This window comes from Esox lucius, chromosome 14 (assembly GCF_011004845.1).
Source record: "Esox lucius isolate fEsoLuc1 chromosome 14, fEsoLuc1.pri, whole genome shotgun sequence".
In the NCBI taxonomy this organism is placed as follows: domain Eukaryota; kingdom Metazoa; phylum Chordata; class Actinopteri; order Esociformes; family Esocidae; genus Esox; species Esox lucius.
The window spans coordinates 12935114-12956906 of NC_047582.1; the positions used below are offsets into that span (position 1 = coordinate 12935114).

The following is a 21793-nucleotide window of genomic DNA, read 5'->3' on the forward strand; positions in this document are numbered from 1 at the left end:
CATAAACATTCTGTTCAATTCACAGCGCCGACTTACATTGTGTGAAATGTTTCAAGAAAGGCTTGCGTTTTTATTCCTCGCCTGAACCTGTTAGTCCCCCTGGCTCAGCATTCAGTGAGGATTGGGAAGAGATGAAGTGTGCTCGGCTTAGTGCATTAGTCTGAGGATCAAAGGGATTCCTGAATGATTCATTTCAATATGGTTATTGTTCCTCTCATGTATTCCATCTTGCTTAATGCTCTGCAGATATGCATTTAAAGCAGTTAACAGACTCTGATCCAAGTACCTATAAACTGTTCCAACCACAGATATAAACAGCCATTAAGACTTCAGTTGCATTTCTTTGGTACGCAGCATGTCAGGCTGAATTATCACAGGACAGGTGGAAAGGTGCACATGGTCAGTGGGTGACTGTGTGCCTGTTGAATACCTGGCATTTGAACTCAGGGTAACAGCATTTCCTCTCATACAACTCCCTCTGAAAGTGGCTTTGGCTCAGTCCCATATTGACTACACCACAATGCCCCTCAGTACAGTCCCCCGGGTCCTCTCTCTGTGGCCGGGCCTAGCCACTGTCTCCCCGTCGGTTCCACACGCTACATCTTCAGTACAGACCCTGTTTGCCCATGCTTGCGTGCGCGTGTGTTTTATGAGCGCCACGTACAGCATTGTCTCTGCGTCGGCTCAGGGCCAGCAATAACAGAGAGGGTATAAACACTGTCAGGAGGAAATAGCCTCAATAATGAAAAGGACTCTACTTCAAAGCACCCCCGTCCCCATCCCTCACCACCTTCGGCTGGATTTCACAGCACATTTCAACTTACGCTCTCTCCCTGTTACGTAACACTTTTAAAGTGGTTCGTGTTTTGGAATACGATGTTGCCAAGGAAACACGGTAACGTATTCAAACCACGCGTTTGAGACGTTTTGAGTGCAGATTACTTGAGTTAGACAAAGCTTATGTTCTTTATTCTGCTGTAGTTGGATGTCGGTGAATTCTTCCCCATGCTTGTGTTTTCTGTAGAAAGTGGAAATGGATGGTTACACCAGAGAACTGAGTATTACAGGTCATCAGAAAGGCTCTGCTATAATTCACCTGGTTTAGCTAATCGGCTGCTTTGTCTGCCTCTGTACCTCAGTGCTTTAAAGACTCCTGACTGTCTTTCCACTATAAAAACCCTTGACTGTCTTTCGACTTTAAAGAACTCCTGACTCTCCTTCCTCCCTAACGACTCCTCTGACTCTCCTTCCTCTTCCTCCACGTCTTCTCCTATCAGCAGCAGCGACCACACAATAGGCCCAAACCCAAAATGGCGGTCTCATCTCCGGCAGCGGCGGTCAAACTGTCGGCCAACCGGAGCACGTCTGGGGCCCGGAGGAGGAGGACACGATGTCGAAAGTGCGAGGCGTGCCTGAGGACGGAGTGTGGCGAGTGCCACTTCTGTAAAGACATGAAGAAGTTTGGAGGACCGGGGCGCATGAAACAGTCCTGCATCATGAGGCAATGTATCGCGGTGAGTTCTCTTGCTGAACTTGACCCATTACAATACACTCTTTACAATACACAACTCTGTTCTGACAAAAACGGAACCCGCAACGTACTTGGGAATTCTTTGTACATGCATGGACGTGTCAACTGGTGAATGCAGAGCTTTTGTAATATGCCTGTGTTGTGTCCAGCCTGTCCTTCCCCACACGGCAGTGTGTCTGGTGTGTGGAGAGGCTGGGAAGGAGGACACGGTGGAGGAAGAGGAGGACAAGTTTAACCTCATGCTCATGGAGTGCTCCATCTGCAACGAAATCGTCCACCCTCTCTGTCTCAAGGTGAACCTGTCATACAGGGTTTGGAAAATGGCGCAGTGTGTTTGTTTACAGTCGCCCTGCGGTGGACTTGAATTTGATCAATCTAACTGATAAATGGTGGATTACTGGTGTACATTTGCCCTTGGTCCGTATCACCGGCTGACCACTTGTGCTGTTCAGGTGAAAGATTCCGGTGGAGTGGTGAATGACGAGTTGCCGAATTGCTGGGAGTGTCCAAAATGCAACCATGCCGGCAAAACAGGGAAAGTAAGCATCTACGTGGGTGTGGAAAGGGCCGTTCTTGGCATAAATACCTCAGTCTTTTGAATTAACATTGTCTGGAAACAAATAGGCAAAAGGTATAAAGTTCTCTTCCTTTGTTTCTTACCTTTTGGCCGTCAAGCAAAAAAGAGGACCAGGATTCAAGTACGCCTCCAACCTTCCCGGGTCGCTACTGAAGGACTCGCGGTTGAACCGTGACATTAAGGCAGAGCCCGACCAGCCCAGTGTGCCGACATCCCCCACCGTGACCACGGCCAGCGTGGCGGCGGTAAAGAGGAAGGCAGAGCGAGATGACACCCCCAAGAGGAAGGCAGACGAATCCCCTCCCCTGAAGAAACGCTCCCCCATGCTGTCCCTGGGTGGGCTGCTTCTTACCCGACCCCGGACCGAGGACAACCCGCTGAGGAAAAAGAGGAAGCTGTTCGACATCAAAGATGAAGACGAGCCTTTGGTTGTGAAGAAAAAGGTAACTTCTCCGACATGCTTTAGCCTGACCGAGGATAATAAGGTTTATGATCATAATTAGGTTCTGTACTGAGCACTCTCAATCTGATAAAAGGCAGTACAATAATCCTTTTGATTTAATAACCTTGTCCAACAGACAGCTGTATGCACATGCCTGGGGAGGAGGGTAGAGCATCGCAAACCACTTACTGGTCAAACAATATTTGGAGATGCAGATATGATGTTAAAGATGTTTAAGAAAACACAAATTCATGCTGGAAAGTGGATTGTAACAAACGTCAGAATAATCGAGTTGCTTCTCATGTTCCCTTACAGAAGAAGCCCCCAAAACCTGATGACCCTTTGACCCCAAAGCTTCTAAGGACCATCAAGCAAGAGCGAGTTGATGATGACGAAGAGCAGAAAGACCTTGAAGATGAAGAGGACAGATACACAGGGGACAGGGTTGCAGCTAAAGGGAGAAGAGAAGAAGATGAGGATGATGATTATAAGGAGGACGATGAAGAGGAAACGGTGAAGGAGAAAGATGCTGGTCTGGATGACAGTAAAGAGGCTAAAATGAAGACTATTCTGAGTCCATTGCTACGGACATCTGCGGCCAGGGAGAGTGACCAGTCTGGCTCCAGCTCCCCCCAGGCTGGACCCAGCAGTGAGGGGGGTGACACCCCTGAGAAAACACCTGGCCAGCTGAAGGCAAGGCAGCGACGCCGCCTCCCTAACAAAGAGCTGAGCAAAGAGCTGAGCAAAGAGCTCAACCTGGAAATCCAGAAGACGGAGGACTGCCTGGCCAATCAGAACCACAGACCGGTGAAGAGGGAGGACAGTCCGGCCAATAACAATCGCCGACCACTGAAGACTGAGGACTCCTCGATCAGTCACAACCGCAGGCCGCTTAAAACGGAGGACTCCCCTGCCAACCATAACCGCAGGCCAATAAAGACTGAGGACGGCCTAGCCAATCACAACCGTAGACCACTGAAAACCGAGGACGCCTTAGCCAACCAGAATCACCGGCTAATGAAGACTGAGCCTGAGAGCGAGGAGGAGGAGCCCAAGCCCAAGCGGCCGCTCAACAACTGCGGCAGCGACCTCAGGGACTGGCTCCACCCCAGGGCACGGGAGGCGAACGGGACGCCCCGGCAGCTTTCGCCCCTGGGCTGGAACCGCGGCCCTCCGATCACGCCCATTTGCCCACGCCCCCCACCCAGCCGCTCCCCGCCCAAGTGTGTGCAGATGGAGCGCCACGTGATCCGGCCGCCTCCCATCAGCCCGCCGCCAGATAGGCTGCCCCTGGATGACGGACAGGCCCACGTGATGCGCAGGGAGGTGTGGATGGCCGTGTTCAGGCACCTGACCCATAGAGACCTCTGCGTCTGCATGCGCGTCTGCAAGACCTGGAACAGATGGTGAGTGTCCGAACCGAGCTCTCCGACTTGTCCCACTGTGGCCGAGGTGGCGTGATGAGCGTGTAGTGACCCCCCCCCCCCCCCCCCCAGGTGCTGCGATAAGAGGCTGTGGACGAGGATCGATCTGAACCGCTGCAAGTCCATCACTCCTCTTATGTTGAGCGGCATCATCCGCCGGCAACCTGTGGCCCTGGACCTCAGCTGGACCAACATCTCCAAGAAGCAGCTGAGTTGGCTCATCAACAGACTCCCAGGTAAAACCAGGCCATTCTCAGAACCGGTGTGACCCGTGGCTTTAAACCCGGCTCGCACAGCGTCACCGATGCAGTCTGTTCCAAGTCTCCTCTTGTACTGAGGCCACTAACAAGAACAGCTCTGAATGTGACTGGTAGTGATGATCGGTTTAATTTAGGTGGAGGGGACACTGACTTTATTTCCTTGGTTGGGTTTAGCTGCAGGTTTCCCTTCCCTGATGGCTGCTACTGCTGTTTCATAATTATGTCCCCAGGGGCCCTGAGTGTTTCAGAGGATTTGCTCTGTTTCTATCCATTTCTTCTCTGGATTATGCGGCGACTGCACTCACATTTGCATACTGATTGTTTTTGTTTGTTTGTTTTTCTGCCCTCAGGTTAACAAACTGTTGGAGACTAATTAATATTGCAAAGTAGAAAAAGTAAAGTCACCCCCCCCCCCAATGCTTAAAGAAAAAGCCAGCAAATGTTGATATCCGTTTTTATTTTTCTATTATTTAAAGTAGGAGTGATCTAGTCAACGTTAATGCTCTGTTAATATGGCCCGGCTTCAGTCATGTTGACAGCTCTTGAGTCTTCTGAGGGAACCGTGTTGTTGCATTTGGACCCCTGTTGACCCCTGACGGTGGTCCCTGCAGGCCTCCGGATGCTGCTGCTCTCCGGCTGTTCCTGGGTGGCCGTGTCTGCCCTGTGCACCTCCAGCTGCCCCCTCCTGCGGACCCTGGATGTCCAGTGGGTGGAGGGACTGAAAGACGCCCAGATGAGGGACCTGCTCTCCCCGCCCACAGACAACAGACCAGGTGGGTCGCGCCGTTCCACCCAGTGTTGGGCTGACCCTCTGAATACGGCGTCGCTGTGCTCTGCTCCCAGTCAGGCTGCTGCAGGTTACCCATGTCGCTTGTCGTCTGGCTCTCTGGTGCCTCCATGTGGTGGTCTTTAAAGGTGACGCAGATGGAAAAGCTTTCAGACAACCATCTCCGTCTCACTCCGTGTCTTTCTGTAGGTCAGCTGGACAACAGGAGTAAGCTGAGGAATGTGGTGGACCTGCGTTTGGCCGGGCTGGACATCACGGACGCCTCCCTGCGTCTCCTCATCCGTTACATGCCCCAGCTGTCCAGACTGGATCTGAGCTACTGCAACCACGTCACTGACCAGTCTGTCAACATCCTGACCGCTGCCGGGACAACCACCAGAGACTCGCTCACTGACATCAACCTCTCAGGTAGGAGGTTCCGAGCCTGGGTCACCACCTCCCTGTCTGGATTAACTGGAGCTGTTTACCAACAGTACTGACTGACGAACAGACAGGCAGGGACGTTATGGGACAGGACAAACAGACAGGCAGGGACGTTATGGGACAGGACAAACAGACAGGCAGGGACGTTATGGGACAGGACAAACAGACAGGCAGGGACGTTATGGGACAGGACAAACAGACAGGCAGGGACGTTATGGGACAGGACAAACAGACAGGCAGGGACGTTATGGGACAGGACAAACAGACAGGCAGGGACGTTATGGGACAGGACAAACAGACAGGCAGGGACATTATGGGACAGGACAAATAGACAGGCAGGGACGTTATGGGACAGGACAAACAGACAGGCAGGGACATTATGGGACAGGACAAACAGACAGGCAGGGACGTTATGGGACAGGACAAACAGACAGGCAGGGACGTTATGGGACAGGACAAACAGACAGATGGGGACATTGTGGGACAGGACAAACAGACAGACGGGGACATTATGGGACAGGACAAACAGACAGACGGGAACACTATGGGACAGGAACAACAGACAGATGGGGACGTTGTGGGACAGGACAAACAGTCTAATTTCATCTTTTTAAAGGTCTTAAAAGGTCTTTATACTATGTTCTGTTAGCATTCTGAAGATGTGATGTGTGCAGAAATAATGTGTGGTTTGTGAACGTATTTTAGATCTGGTCAAGGCGCAGAGAGGAACCACAATTGCTACCAGAGTGTTAGAGGTCAGCAAGACACTTGTGACGGTTGGCTGCTTTTCTCCCAACACAGTTGTTCACGAGGTAGATAGCTAGCTAGTACCTAGCTAGGTAATTTAGGTCGCTATTTAGTTGAGATTGGCTGTTGAACTTTCCGCAGATACCATGGGAAAACTGCAAATGCAGTCTGAAGTTGTTGGACAACAACAATTTTGCTTTGTGGTTGAAATCTGTTTAAGGGAAAGAAAACAAAGCCCACTGTGTTTTTTACAAGAAGTATTTCAAACTTTGCACTACAGGGATTAAATCTGTGGAATCCCATGTGGAGAGTGAGAAACACAAAAACAACAAAACGCTGCGAAAAGCCTCCAACAAACACCCAGTATTTCTCAGTTCTGTTTGGTCATACAAGTACAGCCAGTAACGTTTTTGTTAACAGTAGGCTTACTGCTCCAACAATGGCGGGTAGTTCAGTTGAATTGGTGTTCTTCTGTATTTTATTGTGTGGGGTGTTGTTGTGAAATTGGTCTTAAAGGAAAGGGTTGCTCCTTTTGATCCTGGGGCCTTTTTTCAGATTATCTAGCCTAACCCTGGACTGTGGAGACATAATTTTTTGGAATTAATACAGTTTTGAGAGTTCACAGTTTTTTAAAAGGAAGCCTCTCCCGGCTACAATGAAAGTGAACAGGGCAACGGATATAATGATCAAAGTTATATGATACATTCGCTTTTCCAAAATGGGAAGGTCACGGTGTATTGATATAGGTCTCTGTGTGACAGTCAGAACAGTGTGACAGTCAGAACAGTGTGACAGTCAGAACAGTGTGACAGTCAGAACAGTGAATCAGAATTGTTTGACAGTCAGAACAGTTTGGCAGTCAGAACAGTGACAGTCAGAACAGTCAGTCAGAACAGTGTGACAGTCAAGAATAGACGGTCAGAGCAGTGAGTCAGAACAGTCAGAACAGTCAGAACAGTCAGAACAGTCAGAACAGTCAGAACAGTTTGACAGTCAGAACAGTCAGTCAGAACAGTTTGACACTCAAAACACTCAGTCAGAACAGTCAGTCAGACCAGTGTGACAGTCAGTATACTAAAGAGGCCTTCTGCACCAGTCATGGATTATTACACTCCAAATGAAAGCTGCTTAATGGGGGAAGCCATCACCTACTGACAACACTTGACATCCTCAGTCACATGACTGTGGTGAGGCTTTAACCTTCTGTTCAACAAAAGAAATGACTGAGAAACCCCAGTATGTATGATAACGGAGGGTGTCATGGTACAGCCTCTTCATGCTGTGTTGCATATTCCCCTGCAGTGTGCAACCGAGTCACAGACCAGTCCCTGACCTACTTCAAGCGCTGTGGAAGCATCTGCCATATTGACCTGCGCTACTGCAAGCAGGTGACCCGGGAGGGCTGTGAGCAGTTCATCGCTGAGATGTCAGTGAGTGTACAGTTTGGACTGATAGAGGAGAAGCTGCTGCAGAAACTCAGCTAGTGGCCGAACGGCAGCTTGACAGAGACTACACTGTAAACACTGGCTAGCTAACAACACTCGTGCTGTTATTGTCACAGAGGAAGTGTTGTGCCCCCCCCCAAATTTGTTTTTTAAAAGTGACAGTTCTGCTGATACTCCTTGGTCTTATTGTGCTGCTGAAACAAGAAGGCTTCCAAAATAGGATTTTCAACATGTAAGGCTGGCAGGACACCAGGGTTTACTGGAAATTTAAAAAAGCATGTTTATTTCCCCATTTATCTGTGCCAAGATGTTTAAGTTATTTTTTTATTTCTGCAAACAACCAGGCAGTCTATGTACATGTACACAGTGGTTATGTTTAACTTCTATATTTCATGATGTACTTTTGTTGCAATGCACACTTTATGCATTATAAAGAAATATTTTTGTATCAGAAAGTGTTTCATACTTTTATGTGCAGTATTGAATGCACTGATTTACAGTACCGTTTTAACTGACAATATTCAGTCTGCCTCACTGTTTGTTTTTCATTATTTCGACTCTAACCTGATGAATGCCAATAGAGCAGTCGCTGGTTATCTGTGCGGGTGTTTTATATTTTATTTATTTAAATGCTGATGTTCCATTTGATGTTTTGTATTTTTATGTACATAGGTACTTACTCCTTTTCATAGGACAGTTGCTTTACTCAAGCTCATTTCTGACTAACAAAAAAAGTATATTTGCACTGTTTGACAAATAAAGAAAACTGTCCTTTCCAATATGTATCAATCCAGTATAAGTTGGCAGCCAACAGTGACTGTTAGGAAAAGGGAACATTGTTAGGAAGATGTAAAGCCTACTTCTGCCTATAGACAACCTTTCATCTCCACATACAAGGCTTTTGTGGCATTTCCATGGTCCCTGCTTTTCTAGGGGTTTGTCACAGGTTACGGCCACTTCATTATATTTAGTGAGAACAGTAGTGTATATATGGTCTACCAATATAAACCTACATACATATACAGACACTTCTCACTTTCAGTGTAATTAAGATAGAATATAAGGAATGTAATTAGTTACCAGGCTGACTCATACCAACCCCAGTTCACATTTAATTAAAGTGGTATTTACAAGTAATGGCAAAAGGATGATTGCTGGGATGTTGCATTGTATCAAGGTTTTGATAAATCTCCTTTTTGTATGAGGACAGGCTTAATTACCAATCTCCATGTCTTCCCTGTGCGTTTGGGAAACATTCATGTGTCATTGGTTCAACTGTAAATACTGTCAATCTTAAGCATACAGAAAATTGTTTGTGACTTATGAGTTATTAAAAAAACTCATCTTAAATATTGAGCTCTCTATTTTCATCGTAATGGATCGTTTTGGTCGTGTTTATAAGCATTCTGTGCAATATGTAAAATATGTCATACATTGAAATATTAAGGTTTCTACGTTCTGAAATAAATATCAAACCTGACATTTAGAACAGCATGCCATTCTGTCGACATTGCATTCATTAAATCATTCCACCTGGGGAAATATCAGTGGAGGCTTTCTTGTGAGATGGAAAAAAAAAACACCAAAAAGTATTAATTTGTATTGCAGTATTTTATTAAATCTATTAAATAACTTCTTTGTAATAATCAAAATAAAAAGTAAACATTCCAAAATACAAGATGTAGGGTTCTAGTGAGTTCTCCCATACTGTTACTGGTTGTCCTACTTTGAGATCCTCTAGCTGCATACAGGTGACATCTTCGAAGTAGCAGCATGATAAACGTACTATCTCAGACTGATCACACCCTGTGTGACGTTTAAATATCCTTTAGGTTTGGGATCCTGAGCAGGTCAGAACAAGAAATGCTCCAAAGGGAAATTATGATGCAACTTTAATCAATAGGCTCTATGTTTTTGATTGGTAGATAATCTGGACCAAATGAAGGGTATTTACATTTGGGGGGGAAATGCAATTCAGTCTCTATTAATAAATGCTAATAAATTATATAAGACATCCAAAGCAAATGGAAAAATATATATTTATCAACAGATTACATATCAGTAAACAACTATTAGATTTAATATGCATTTCATTTTACAGCAATAAGCTTTTCTTCTATAATGTACCACAGGCAGTAGTAGATTCTTTTTTAAACAACATTTTAATAAATTTAATTTTATGTATTTTTAATAAAGTGATCAATGATCAACACATTTTGACTTTCTTTGATTTGCTTCTCTTAAAAAATATATTAGAGATATCAAAATACACCCACAACATGGTAAAAGATATGTTTAAGAATACGCTCAGAACAGAAGGTTAGCACCTGTTATCTACTTCTCAACACAAAGCCAGTGGACACAAGCTGACAAAATACCAAGGGAAAACTATGGATGGAAAATTATGGAATGATATTGCTTGAATAGCTGTGATACATTATCAGTCATGCTTAATGAAAGAAAGACAGTTACAAAAAGCACAGAAATATAGAGCATGGTCAGTGTGTAAGAGGACCGGGTCAGTGTGTAGGATGACCTGGTTAGTGGTTAGGATGACCAGGTCAGTGTGAAGGATGACCAAGTTGGTGGTTAGGACCAAGTCCTTGTAGGATGTTACTACAGTAGGCTGCATGCAGTGGACAAGAGCGCTATCCAAGTAGAAGTCTGTGGTAATGTGACTGGTTAAAGTAAACATGTGAAAGATGAAATAACTGAACAGAAACCTTTGTCTCATAGGACTTGGCTCAAGAGCTCCCTTACAATCCAACCAATCACTGAGCTTGATGGTTTACACAGGGTTTGATTTATTCATATGTGGTCTGAGGAGAAGAGTGAGACTCGCATAGAAAGTGTAATCACACATTAGGTAATGTAGTTGTGATAGGGCATAGGCTACCGACCCAGCCAACACCCCTCCCTGTTTAGAACGGCACAGACATGTAGACAAGTTAACAGACAGTTGCTCACTTACACACAGACAGTATCATTTTTAATATTGCACATACTAAAGAACACTGCAGAAGATACAGTATGGCCTGTTGTGACAGTGTAAACTGTATGAACTCTGACCCTGGGATTTCATCGCCACCACGATCACCTCGCCACTACTCACCACCAAAACATCACAGCCAATCCAATTCAAGTATCAACGGGACCAACTCCGCTCTGTGGTTTATTTAAAAGAAAAATGCTACAAATGAAAATCCAGCACTTTAAAATAAGATTTAATTGACCTGTTTTGGACCAGTTCAGTGTGTTCCGCTAAAGACAGAAGGAGTAGCCAGTGGTGGTTCCATGTCACGCAGGAAATGTTCACTTGGTTAGGAATAGTGCTTTCTTAGTTCAGCAGTTGTAGGAGTTAGGCTAGGCTGTGTGAAAACGTTTGGTCTGCATCTCATCTGGACCGGAAGGACGATGCGCGTTGTGTTTCCTGCGGCATTCGCTCCTCGATGATTGCCCGGCCCGTACGAAGTACCTTGCGGTGTGTCCCGGGCCGACGTGCACGCTCGCAGCGCCGTTATTTAAGACTTGAAGACGTGCACGGCCCGCACCACGTACTGCCTGCAGATGGGACACTCGCTCATCCGCTTCCCACATTTGGTGCAGGTGACCATGTGTCCGCACTCCAGCAGGACACAGTCGATCACGGCGTCCATGCAGATGCGACATAGGTGGTCATCAGAGGCCAACTGGGCCTTCACGCCGTCTGTGGAGACAAACGAAGCGTGAGAAAAGCAACATCACACCGCGCGTTACGAAGCCAGAGGATGGCTCTCTTCTCTGCAGGGGCGGCCCTAGGCATAAGCGACATAGGCGGTCTCTTAGGGCCCCCGACCTCTGGTGGGCCCCCGACCTCTGGTGGGCCCCACTCCGCTAGTGATGCCCCAGACCAATAGGGAAGAGGGGGCCCCCAAAAGGCTAGGGCCGGCCCTGCTTCTCCGGCTCATTAGCATACTGCTCGGCAGGATGCGACTGAGCGCTTGAATCGTCAGGTAAACTGCAGTCTAAGCTGGTCTCTCTACAGCACTTAACAAATTAACCAGAGAGGTCTGAAGCCATCCTCAAGCCTTTCATATTACTAGGAAGGGTGTCTCAAGGACCTCTATTGATATAGTGTACAGAATTAAATCTCACCAAGAGGTCGCAATTGAGATAATACAGCATTAGATAAGGACGAGGACAAGCCTTCGGTATTAGTGACGAGATGGAAATTAGGAGCGCAAAAACCAAAACAATGGGAGCATGCAGGCAAGTATGTGAGCATTCTTCAGTATGGAGGGTTCCATTCCCAGACAGCGTTGGCTGATGGTGTGTTGTTAGACATGCTGTCTTACCTCCTATTGCACCACTGCAGACTGGCGGGGGGTAGGCCACCACTATGCAGCAGGAGGAAGGGGGTCAGGGACAACATTGCCATTAGTGATTCTAATGAATAAAGGCTTCTGTCTCCTCTATTATGAAAACGCTTTCCGTTCTTCCATCTTTCTTTGTCTTGAATGTTTACATTTACGTGATGTACGTAACCAATCGGCTTCTTCAAGAGGGACTTACAGTAGCGAGTGTATTTTCGTAGTTTCAAAAAAAAAATCTTGCAACACAAAACCCAACAAGAGTACTGGACGCTCACCTGCTGTCATGCTGTTGATGTTACTGACATTTTCCACTGCAAGAAAAAACATTAGAAAGCATTTTTGACAGTGCACTGTAGTTTATGTTTAACCGTACCCAATGCCAATAGCTTTGACGCTGTGATAGTAGTTATCAACAGGGTCAGTGGAGTACTAGTCAGTGTCAGGGTGACTGGTGTGAGAGAGCTACAAGACAGTACTTACTGGATTTCCTGTTCTGCTCATTCTCTCTGTAGAGGCGATGCACTCTCTCTATTAGCTCCCACTTTTCACAGCAGCCAGAATAGTTGACAAAGTTACGGGCCAGAATCTCTTTGAGTTGCCGGACAGACAGGCTCTCGATATCCCCCTCGTTGTCCAGGTCGGATAGAGAGGCTCGCATTTTCCTCTGTACTATGGGACTAACCTGAAGCAACAGTGAGGAAGGATGGAGGCACCTCAGAAAACACGTTCAAGCATCAGCTATGATCGGTGCTGCGGTGAACGCCATGGTCGCTGAAGCCAAAGGACGACCAGTATGCTACTACAACATTGGGTTGGGGGGGTTTCTGTTTAACTCATGAGGTAGAGACTGACTGGACAGGTGAAGGTGGATGGTCAGCTCACCTCTATGGTCGGCTCGCTGGCTGGTTCCAGGTGGAGGAGGGGGATGGTGGGAGCTTCCCCATGCTCCTGGGGTTTAAACAGAAAACCAGACACAAACACACAAAGATGGTCCAATTCAGCTTTAGGAATCATATTAAAGCAGATGAGAAAAGATGCCTCTTGGCCTTTCACACACAAAGAAGAACTAGAAAACACCACCAGGGGTACTGTCGTCACTACAGCGGCTCTCAAAAGGATTCATCCCTGGGATTGTTCCACGTTTTATTGTGTTACAACATGAAATCAAAATGGATTTAATCAGACTTTTTTGACACTGATCAACTCCAAAAAATGTACAAATTGTTTTTAATGAAATACAGTGTGAAAGCCGTTATCAGCCACTGAACACATGCAGCGGCTTTGATTTCTACAAATCATCTGTCAGGGAGAAATACAAATAAAGAGTGCAGTTAAGTATAATATTTAATGGCTCTTTGAAATAAGCAAATGAGATGGGTATGTACTCTCAAGGTAGTCCATTTTATTTTTAGTATTCTACTTTCTTCTGACCTGGTGTTTCATTATTCCCTTTGAAGGCGATGGCTTTATTAGGAATTTACCTGCAACCATTGCCAGCTCTAGCCTTTTGGGGGCCTTAATATTTTTTTTATTTGGGGCCCCCTCTCCCCTATTGGTCATGGGCTCCCTAGCAGTTGGAGGCCCCCTAGCGGTCGGGGGCCCTAAGCGACTGCTTATGTCGCTAATGCCTGGAGCTGGCCCTGCCTGCAACCAGAAACCAACGTGGCTGTTTCTCGATGTACACATGCACACACGCTCCATCCGCAACACTCCCAGCATTCACCTGAGTAGATAACGCATCAGCAGGCGTGTTTGTGGCGTGCCGCTCGCCTCCCCAGACGAGCTCGTACAACAGATGCCGCAACCCGACAACGACGGCAGCTGCGCCGACAACTAGCTTAGAGGTCTTTGTATGATCCTTAAGCTTTTTTTGTCCCAATAAGAGGGGAGCCAAACGTGATAACAGGGACATATTTGAGCATTCTGGCTGTCTGTCTTCGCTGTAGACATTTCAGTCATGGCTGTGCTGGCCAGGAGTATCAGATGCCACTGTGTGTGTGATCATCAGTGCGTTACATCACAGACTCTAACTAATGACGAAGGGCTTAAGCCCTGACTGATGGCTGACTGCAGCTCCCAGGGCTGGTTCCAGCTGTCAGTCACATGGTCGTCAGATGATATCAAAGTGGTGGTGATTTGTGTTTGTCAAGAGGGAAATTGTGCAGTAAGAAATGAATATCGAGCAGATGACCTGTATGAGTAAGCCCCTTCATGTGGAATTCACAAAGCACCTGACTGTGGCTGACTTTCCGGCCACAAAGAAAAGCTGCTGACTGGACATTGGTAGTCACCATACACAATTGGAAGACAGATGATTCCATTAGTCACGTTCATACCCCTTGATCAAATACTTAAGAGATCTAATCACTTGAATGCTTATAAGCTTTCTGTGTTGCTGTATGTTGAGCTCTTTAGACAACACACCAAACAGGGACAGGAACGTCCATATATGGGCTTGTACTTCTGTAATGGAATTCTTTAGTACAGCCTCCAAATGAGGTCAGACCTTTGTGTTAGAATTTGGCCCTGGAGCCAGCACTCTATACCCAAACCAGAAACCTATCAGGAAGGAGACCATTAGCAAGGAAGTCCATTTATGGTCATGGAACCACCTGCACTGATCCTCCAATTACTGTCACCAGACTTACATTATGTAAATATAATCTGCATAATAAACAACTTTGTTTATTATGCTGACCCTGACCAGAGTTGAGCTGACCCTGACCAGAGTTTAACTACCAACCTCAAAACCAAAACACTCAGTCCAAACTCAATGAACTACTACTCCTTCTGACATGTTCCTCAGATGGACGGAAGCCAAACTGGTAGCACATGTGGTTACAACTGGGGTTTTCAGAAGGGGTGCGGAATATCCTAAACCATCTACCCAGCTGCACTACACATCTGGAGTGGCCTTTGCTGTTGACTGGTATGCATAGTGTTGCCAGCTCTTCTTCACGCAGACAAATGTGTTCCACATCCCAGGTGCTCAAGGTTTCCACTAATCAGCTTTGAAACAAGGAGGACAGATGTCTAAAGAGCAAGGACGACGGTAACGAAGAGGGGCAAATGTGAGGTAATGGGACCACACTGACTATGTAGTCCTACCTGGCTCTGTGCAGTCCCTGAGCTGTCACTCCGGCTGAGAGGAGCGTCTCCTTGAGAGGAGGAGAGAGCCGACTGCTCTGAGGCGGAGCGTCGAGCAGCAGAGGAGGGTGAAGCGTGGAGGGAGTGGGGTAGCGAGTGCAAGCTGTCCGTGTCTGCGTCCTCCTCTTCCTCCTCCTCCTCCTCCTCCTCTTCTTCCTCCTCCTCCTCTACGCCTCCCTGCACGGTGGGGTGGTCCCCGGCTTCCTTGTGGCAGAGCACCAGGTCCACCAGGTCCTCCTTCTCCCTGCAGGTGTCTGTGGGTATGTTGCGCAGCAGGAGATACTGGCGCAGGTCTTTCACGCGCAGCGCCATGAGCTGTGGTCTCTGGAACGCCGTGCCGCGCAGGAGGTGACACGTGGTGCAGCAGCGAAGGTTCTCCTGCAGCTCCGAGCACAGGGCACAGAAACTCTTCTTACAGTCCGAGCATATGTGCTGAGAGGGGGGGGCGGGGGGGGGGGGATAGTATGAGAGAGGGAGATATATATGTACAGGGAAAGAGATTGATGGAGAGCGAGAAAGAGATGTAGGGAGGGAGAGAGAGAAAGAGAGGGGGGGAGACGGTGGGAGGTGAGAGAGGGGGAGAGACAGACGGAGGGAAAGAGTTAGAGAGGGAGATATAAAGGGTGAGCCACCACTGTGTGAAGACAGGCAACCCCATCAGCCAGTTATGTCCATTCCTCCCTGATAAAATACTTAAGAGATTTCATTAATTAGTGGCATCATGGAGTGAAATAACTCTCCTGTTTTTGAAACATAAATCTGTCGGACAATTGCTGTCCATAACAAGGCCTCCTTCCCAATGATGTCACCATGTCCCATGACAGAGATTGACTTAATCCCACTTGGCACAGAAAAGCTAAATAATACTATATGGAGAACTGCCCAGATATTTCTGACATTTACAAGCTTATCTGGATTTAATGAGCCAGCTTAGATGAATCTACTGACAGACATCATCAGAGTCTGAATGAGTACTGACATGGTTGGATATGGCCAGAAATCATTTCCATATTATTGGTGTGCAAATGAGCTGCGGACCAGGAAGAGGACGTTCACACTGACAGATCCATTCTCCAGCCCTCTGCATTAATCCCCCAGAACCTGTCCTTTCATGACACATATCAAGGTGAGCATGTGTGGGAGGCGGCGTAATATATCCTTGGAATGGACCTGCCATCGGTATGGCAACAGGTGTGTCCTGGCTGATAGGGCCGTCTGAGGCTGGAAGCCGGAAGGATGCTGAACCCTCCAGGGGCTTCCATCACTGTCCCAGCATGCCACACTGTCAGACCAAGTCTAGATACACTCTGCCATTTCGTTGTCTGCAGCCTAAGATGGTGCCCTGACAAGGCAAATATGACTGAATATTTCATATGGAAGTCTGTTTCACTCTATTAGTTGGTTCTTCCTCATTCTCCTCTACAACATCGTCGTCTTCTTAAAACACTGTCAGCAGCCCGGTTATCCGTTCTCCCTAATCATCATGATTATTATACTTACCAGTTTACTCATACTCATGATGTGTGAAGTGACTAATTACAAAGTGCTTCAGAGTATTCTCAGTTATTTCACTCCATGATGCGGCTAATGAATGAAATCTCTTAATTATTTGACCGGGGGTAACGGTTGACTTATTAAGGTATTTGAGTGGTCAAACCCTGCTTCCTCGGGCGCCTACCTTTCGCCTGAAGACAGAGAAGGCCAGTCCGCAGGCCTTGCAGATCTGTCCCGTGCTCCCTGAGCTGGCGGGGGGATAGGTGGAGTAGCCGGCACTTGGGGCAAAGCGAAAGGGCCCCGCTCCGGCCCCAAACCCTGGCTGCTGCCCGCGCACAGTCCCCGTGCCCATCACCTCGTTCAGCAGCCCGCAGCATGACGCCCACATGGACGACGCCCCCGCCTAGCGCACAAACACACACAGCATGCACGTCTGTTCTGTTTAAATGAACATCTAGAACTTCAGACGCAGACTTCATAGTCCTATTAATCGTCCCAGTGAGTTAATAAACAACATGCCTTTGGCAGTACTGAAATCCATATGGCCTACAATCAGTGCAGTGCCCCCCCAAAAAAAATTATTCTGTAACGCTAGACTAGAGAAAACTTTTCTGTACAACTTCAGTTGCAGGTCGCGTCCCCGAGAGAATGGCATCTCAGACTCGTCACTTCATTTGTCATTAGACCCAGAATCCCACAATGCCTCAGTGTGATCTTCGGGTGCTCAATGATCCTAACCCTCTGATGAAATGCATGTTGTTGTCGCTCCATGAGTTCCTCAACAAAAGACATTGAAGTAACGTAATACAGACTCTGAGATCGTAGCACATTAAAACAAATGTGGAGCACTGTGTGAAGGTAGCAGTACAGAGGTGGATGCTAGGCATTTTGAACTCAAAAGGAAATACCTCATAGTGGAAGGAACAAAAGAAGATGAAGTGAATGTGGGCTACAAATACTGCCCATCGTTAGGAGAGTTTATGGGTAAAGCATTGAGCTGAAACAGCCTCTACATATGAGTTCGTCCAAAGGGGATATTTAGATGTTTCCTATCCATTATCGAGGAACAACACTGCAAGAGTAAACGGACAACACAGCACAATGGACCAAAAACTGCTGATGGTTGTATGCTATGGCTCTTCTTTATGTAAATACTTATGTAGCTACTGGGGGAGAAGTGGAGTCATTTATCAGATAGGACTGCCTCATGACCTCCCCGAGGAGAAGCACTTAGGGATATTAACGTGGTCAAGATCATGAGAGGACCATGCCGTAGATGTGGCTGCCTTGTCAATGTTTACTGACTGCAAGGCAGTCCACTCCAAAGCCCGAGACCCAAGATGGCGTGATCTCAGGCGCAGCTTCTTGGAGCATGCTGATGAGCGTATGGGGGAGGGTTGAGCAGGGCAGGGAGAGTCAGAATATGTCTTCTGTTTCAGGGTCTGGGGAATCAATAGCTGACATGAGCGCACAGCGTGTCTCTGTCTGAGCTCAGAAGAGAAAACAATGTATATTTTACCTTCTTTGGCCGCTGCCGTCCACAAAGCTGTTCGCAGGCATGACTTGCCACCACACATGGCCTTGCCCTGTGCTGTGTGTTCACCTAACTCGCCTGGCTGCTTAACCAACATGTAGTTACATAATCCAGGAGCTGAGCGCTATACATGGAACTGGCTTTTTTGAGAGAGAGGTCTTCCCTGTAATAATGTGTAGCGATATGCTAGCTGTGAAATGAGACCAAAAGCACCACCGCTGTCTACACAGTCACAGATTGTCTTCTGCTATGTTGAAATGTACTGTATAGCTTTCATGAAAAGCCCATAATTGCCAAGAAGCTGTTTACAAAAACTCCAAACCCCTGTGCTATACGAAACAATTTGACCCCCTTTCACTCCGATTACTATGTCCGACCTTCAAGCGTGCCAGGGGGCAGGAGCCATCAGGCAGGTACCTCAGAAATACACAGAGAGCCTGGGGAAAGAACCCCCATGACTCAGATGCCCCCCCCCCCCCCATCCCCTTAAGACAGTCACTCAGCGGTCTGTTACTACAGTCATCCTCTCTTCTGCCAGATTCACCGGCACTCTGGACGGGAAACTAGTCATATCTGGCACCGCATCAGAGGAAGAGCTTTCCCTTGTCACCTCAATTAGCACCCAGGAAGCTCTTCAGAGAGCGGCTGCTAAAGCACACGAGATGCAGGCAAACAGGTTTAACAGTACAGTGTAACCGCTCTGCTGCCAATACCTACATGGTTCTTGTGCATAATAATAACTAATCGACATGAGGACATGCTATCTTCCTATAATATGTCTGGTGGCAAACAGTCAGGGTTGACTCATGTGGACCTGCTGAGGAGCATTGTATTGTACACATACTGACCTTTGACTTCTATTCTTCTTATTGCCGGACAGTGAAAGGTATTGCCTTAAGAAACAATGTCACACAAAGGTTGACGAACAATGATAACATTAACAGTTAGCCCAACTGACACAGCACAAAAGATGAATCCTTCCTCCAGCCACTTATCCTCTCATTACTCCATCCACATTGCTCTATCCATCGCCATCCCTCGTTCTCGCTCCATCTCCGTCCCAGTTTCCCCTGGAATGTATTGCTTGAGTAGCGTCAGAGGAAGATGTCATTGACATAGTGGAGCACGCCAGTCACCTGGCAGCCTGCACTAGACCTGCTCTCCATTGAGTTGAAGAAGTACACTCACAGAAAAATCACGCCGGTTCAATCAATCCCGTGCTGTTTTTGTGTGGGTAGGTTCTGCGAGTCATAATTCGTATATGCGCTGTTCAAAAGACTGCCTGTAAACATATCAATGATAACTGATGGAGCTTAGAAATGACGATGAATTGGAAGAATTGAGCATTTCCTGTGCATCATTAATTGGTTCCTTTACTGTTGGTGGCACATCTAAAAGCGCTTACAGCTCGTGCTTACACAGCCAGGAAATTAACTGGGAAAAAATGTAACCCGTAACCTGATTTTGATCAGAGAATATTTTGTGATGGAAGCAATAAATCCAAAGGGTTGTGTCTGCTCAGGGGGATGATCTTGTCATTATACTGTGACTGTCATATTTAAAAACAATCACCCAGGAAACATTTACCTTCCTAAGTCTGTATCAGATTTCATTTCAACAGACTCAAAACAAAGCTCCCGATCTCAGAGTTCCAAATCCATTTTGAAATTCAGAATTGGGTCATGCCAGTCAACATATCTGGAGTGAATTCTCTTTCAAAACAATATGCCCATATAACTAGCAGAACTATACAGAACTATCTCTAGTGAGTTCCACAACTGACAATTCAATAGAATGCAAAAAGTAATAATGGATAACAAAATCCTTTTGAAAATGCAGTATCAATTCACAAGATGAAAACAAGATACAATGACTGCAACAAAAATGCTTAATGTGTATTTTCTCTACACATTTCAGCTATCATCCTCCATTTCATATGATCTGAAAAGCTGCTTTTCAATATAAACCAGATTAGTAAATAAAAAGTCACAGCCGTCTCTCTGAGGCAGATTATATGGTTATTATTGTAGACAGATAACCAGATGACCCTTCTTGTGGACTGAGAAAACAAACTCATTTTAACCTCTCGAAAACATCTCTCCTTAAAAACGAATAAATCCGACTGAAAGAAGTGGAATACTTTACAGATATTACTGAAACATGATACTATAAGTTAATGTTTTTGATAGACCTTTAGCAACTTTCCACTTTCATAGTTGTTTGATATCCGTCTGTTCATTGCATAAGCAAAGAATATACTGTATGCCTTCAATGCAAAGTATTCATCTGTTAACAGTGGATGGGGAGAGACTAGTTCTGTTTGCTTGCTGCCTTGTGATACTATAGGAATTTGAAAGGCAACTTGCCTGCTGCTCAGCACAATGCTAATTTGCTGGAATGGAGCCAAACACGGCCAGTGGAAATAATTGCTCAATTTAAAAGATATAACCCATTGCATACTGTAAATGCTATTCTGCACTCTGATAAGTTTTACTCCAGTGTTGTAAGAAGCAGGACTTTGAACATTGGGAGGGGTGGGGGGGGGGGCATGCTCATTCAAATTAGGTAAACAAGTTTACCCTGCATTGGAAACTCACTGAAAGAATGCCTGGCAGCTGTTTATTATAATCCCCCATCTCCATCATTGTCCTCCTCGTCATAATGATTATTACTACCACTGATGTTGTTCTTGCCAGTTTCTAGCACACCTGGCCTGTGATTTACAAAGATGTGGGTGCTGGGATTTTAGGTGCAGGTGATTATCAAGAGACCAGACATCTCATTATTCCTCCACTCATTGACTGCACAACAGGCCTAATGTAATAGCAGACGAACTCTGAGAAATAACAAAAGAATATTACACAGCGATAGACCAGTGTCAGAATGAGGGTCAGAAAGAACTCATAAGCATTTTCATTTATGCCCATGCCATTATAAATAGAACGCTGTATTAATATTTCAGACCTGAGAAAAAATCCCACCGGTAAAAAAACTAGCTGTTACTCACCTTATACATGTATCCGTATAATCACAGTTTGTAACCCTTTAAAGCAAACAGACAAACAACAGAATGTATGAATTGTAGTTGTATAACAATGTATCGGAATGACTGCATACCAACATCTTTCTATTTGTCGACGCACGCAATTGAAAGTTGCAATATACATCGAATGCAAGCCGGTTGTGCAAAATATCGTAACACAGAGACATTGACGTTGCAATAGGCTTTCCATACCTTCATTCCCACTCCCGGTTGAAGAATTTGTCGAGTAATATTAGAATGATTACCATTGCAAGGACACAAGGAATCACACCATTACGTCTTCGGTCTCTGAAGCTGCCAGTGTATTTGTAGAAGGAGCATAACGTAATGTACAAGTCGCTCTCGACCAATCACGAAATAATCTGAAGTACCGTTATCTTTACCAGCCAATCGGCTTTTCAATTGCCTCATCGTGGGCGTTCTCAGTTATGCGCGTAGGCACGATCACGTTCTAATACCGGCAACCCGCCGTGCAGTGTCGATATTTCATTTAGATTTTGTGAATTTATGAAATGGTGCAGCTTTTTATCAAGACGTTGACTTGATAATGGTGCAAAAAATTTTGGGGTGAAGATGAATTTACTACA

The 21793-nt window shown here is 46.2% G+C and overlaps 2 protein-coding genes across 9 annotated transcripts in view; one reads left to right on the plus strand and one right to left on the minus strand.

The window, feature by feature from the left end:
• The window catches only part of LOC105014887 (lysine-specific demethylase 2B), a 32459-nt gene extending 23329 nt beyond the window's left edge, over positions 1-9130 (plus strand). The window contains exons 13-22 of one of the 5 annotated variants that reach the window (XM_034296799.1): positions 1278-1514; positions 1681-1824; positions 1984-2070; positions 2198-2551; positions 2866-3956; positions 4047-4210; positions 4846-5007; positions 5211-5429; positions 6150-6256; positions 7494-7634. In XM_034296799.1, coding sequence (XP_034152690.1) covers positions 1278-1514; positions 1681-1824; positions 1984-2070; positions 2198-2551; positions 2866-3956; positions 4047-4210; positions 4846-5007; positions 5211-5429; positions 6150-6256; positions 7494-7523 — 2595 coding nt within the window. In that variant the 3' untranslated portion in view covers positions 7524-7634. Of the gene's footprint in view, positions 1-1277; positions 1515-1680; positions 1825-1983; positions 2071-2197; positions 2552-2865; positions 3957-4046; positions 4211-4845; positions 5008-5210; positions 5430-6149; positions 6257-7493 lie in introns of all 5 variants that reach the window. The other 4 variants (XM_010877553.3, XM_010877554.3, XM_010877551.4 and 1 more) reach the window with 4 other exon arrangements.
• A 98-nt stretch (positions 9131-9228) lies between these two features.
• Positions 9229-21513, minus strand: rnf34b (ring finger protein 34b). 4 transcript variants are annotated; one of them, XM_013137082.3, is made up of 9 exons: positions 21399-21513; positions 21171-21206; positions 16814-17032; positions 15097-15513; positions 12871-12936; positions 12469-12670; positions 12264-12299; positions 11971-12012; positions 9229-11342 (listed from the first exon to the last, which is right to left on the minus strand). In XM_013137082.3, exons 2-9 carry the CDS (start codon positions 21177-21179, stop codon positions 11158-11160), a joined length of 1176 nt encoding a protein of 391 aa, XP_012992536.1. In that variant the 5' UTR covers positions 21180-21206; positions 21399-21513; the 3' UTR covers positions 9229-11157. The 4 variants fall into 4 exon arrangements, with proteins under 4 accessions (XP_012992536.1, XP_012992535.1, XP_019908929.1 ...); XM_013137081.3 differs by having other exon boundaries at positions 15097-15567; XM_020053370.2 differs by having other exon boundaries at positions 15097-15567; positions 16814-17062.
• Between the last annotated feature and the right edge of the window lie 280 nt (positions 21514-21793).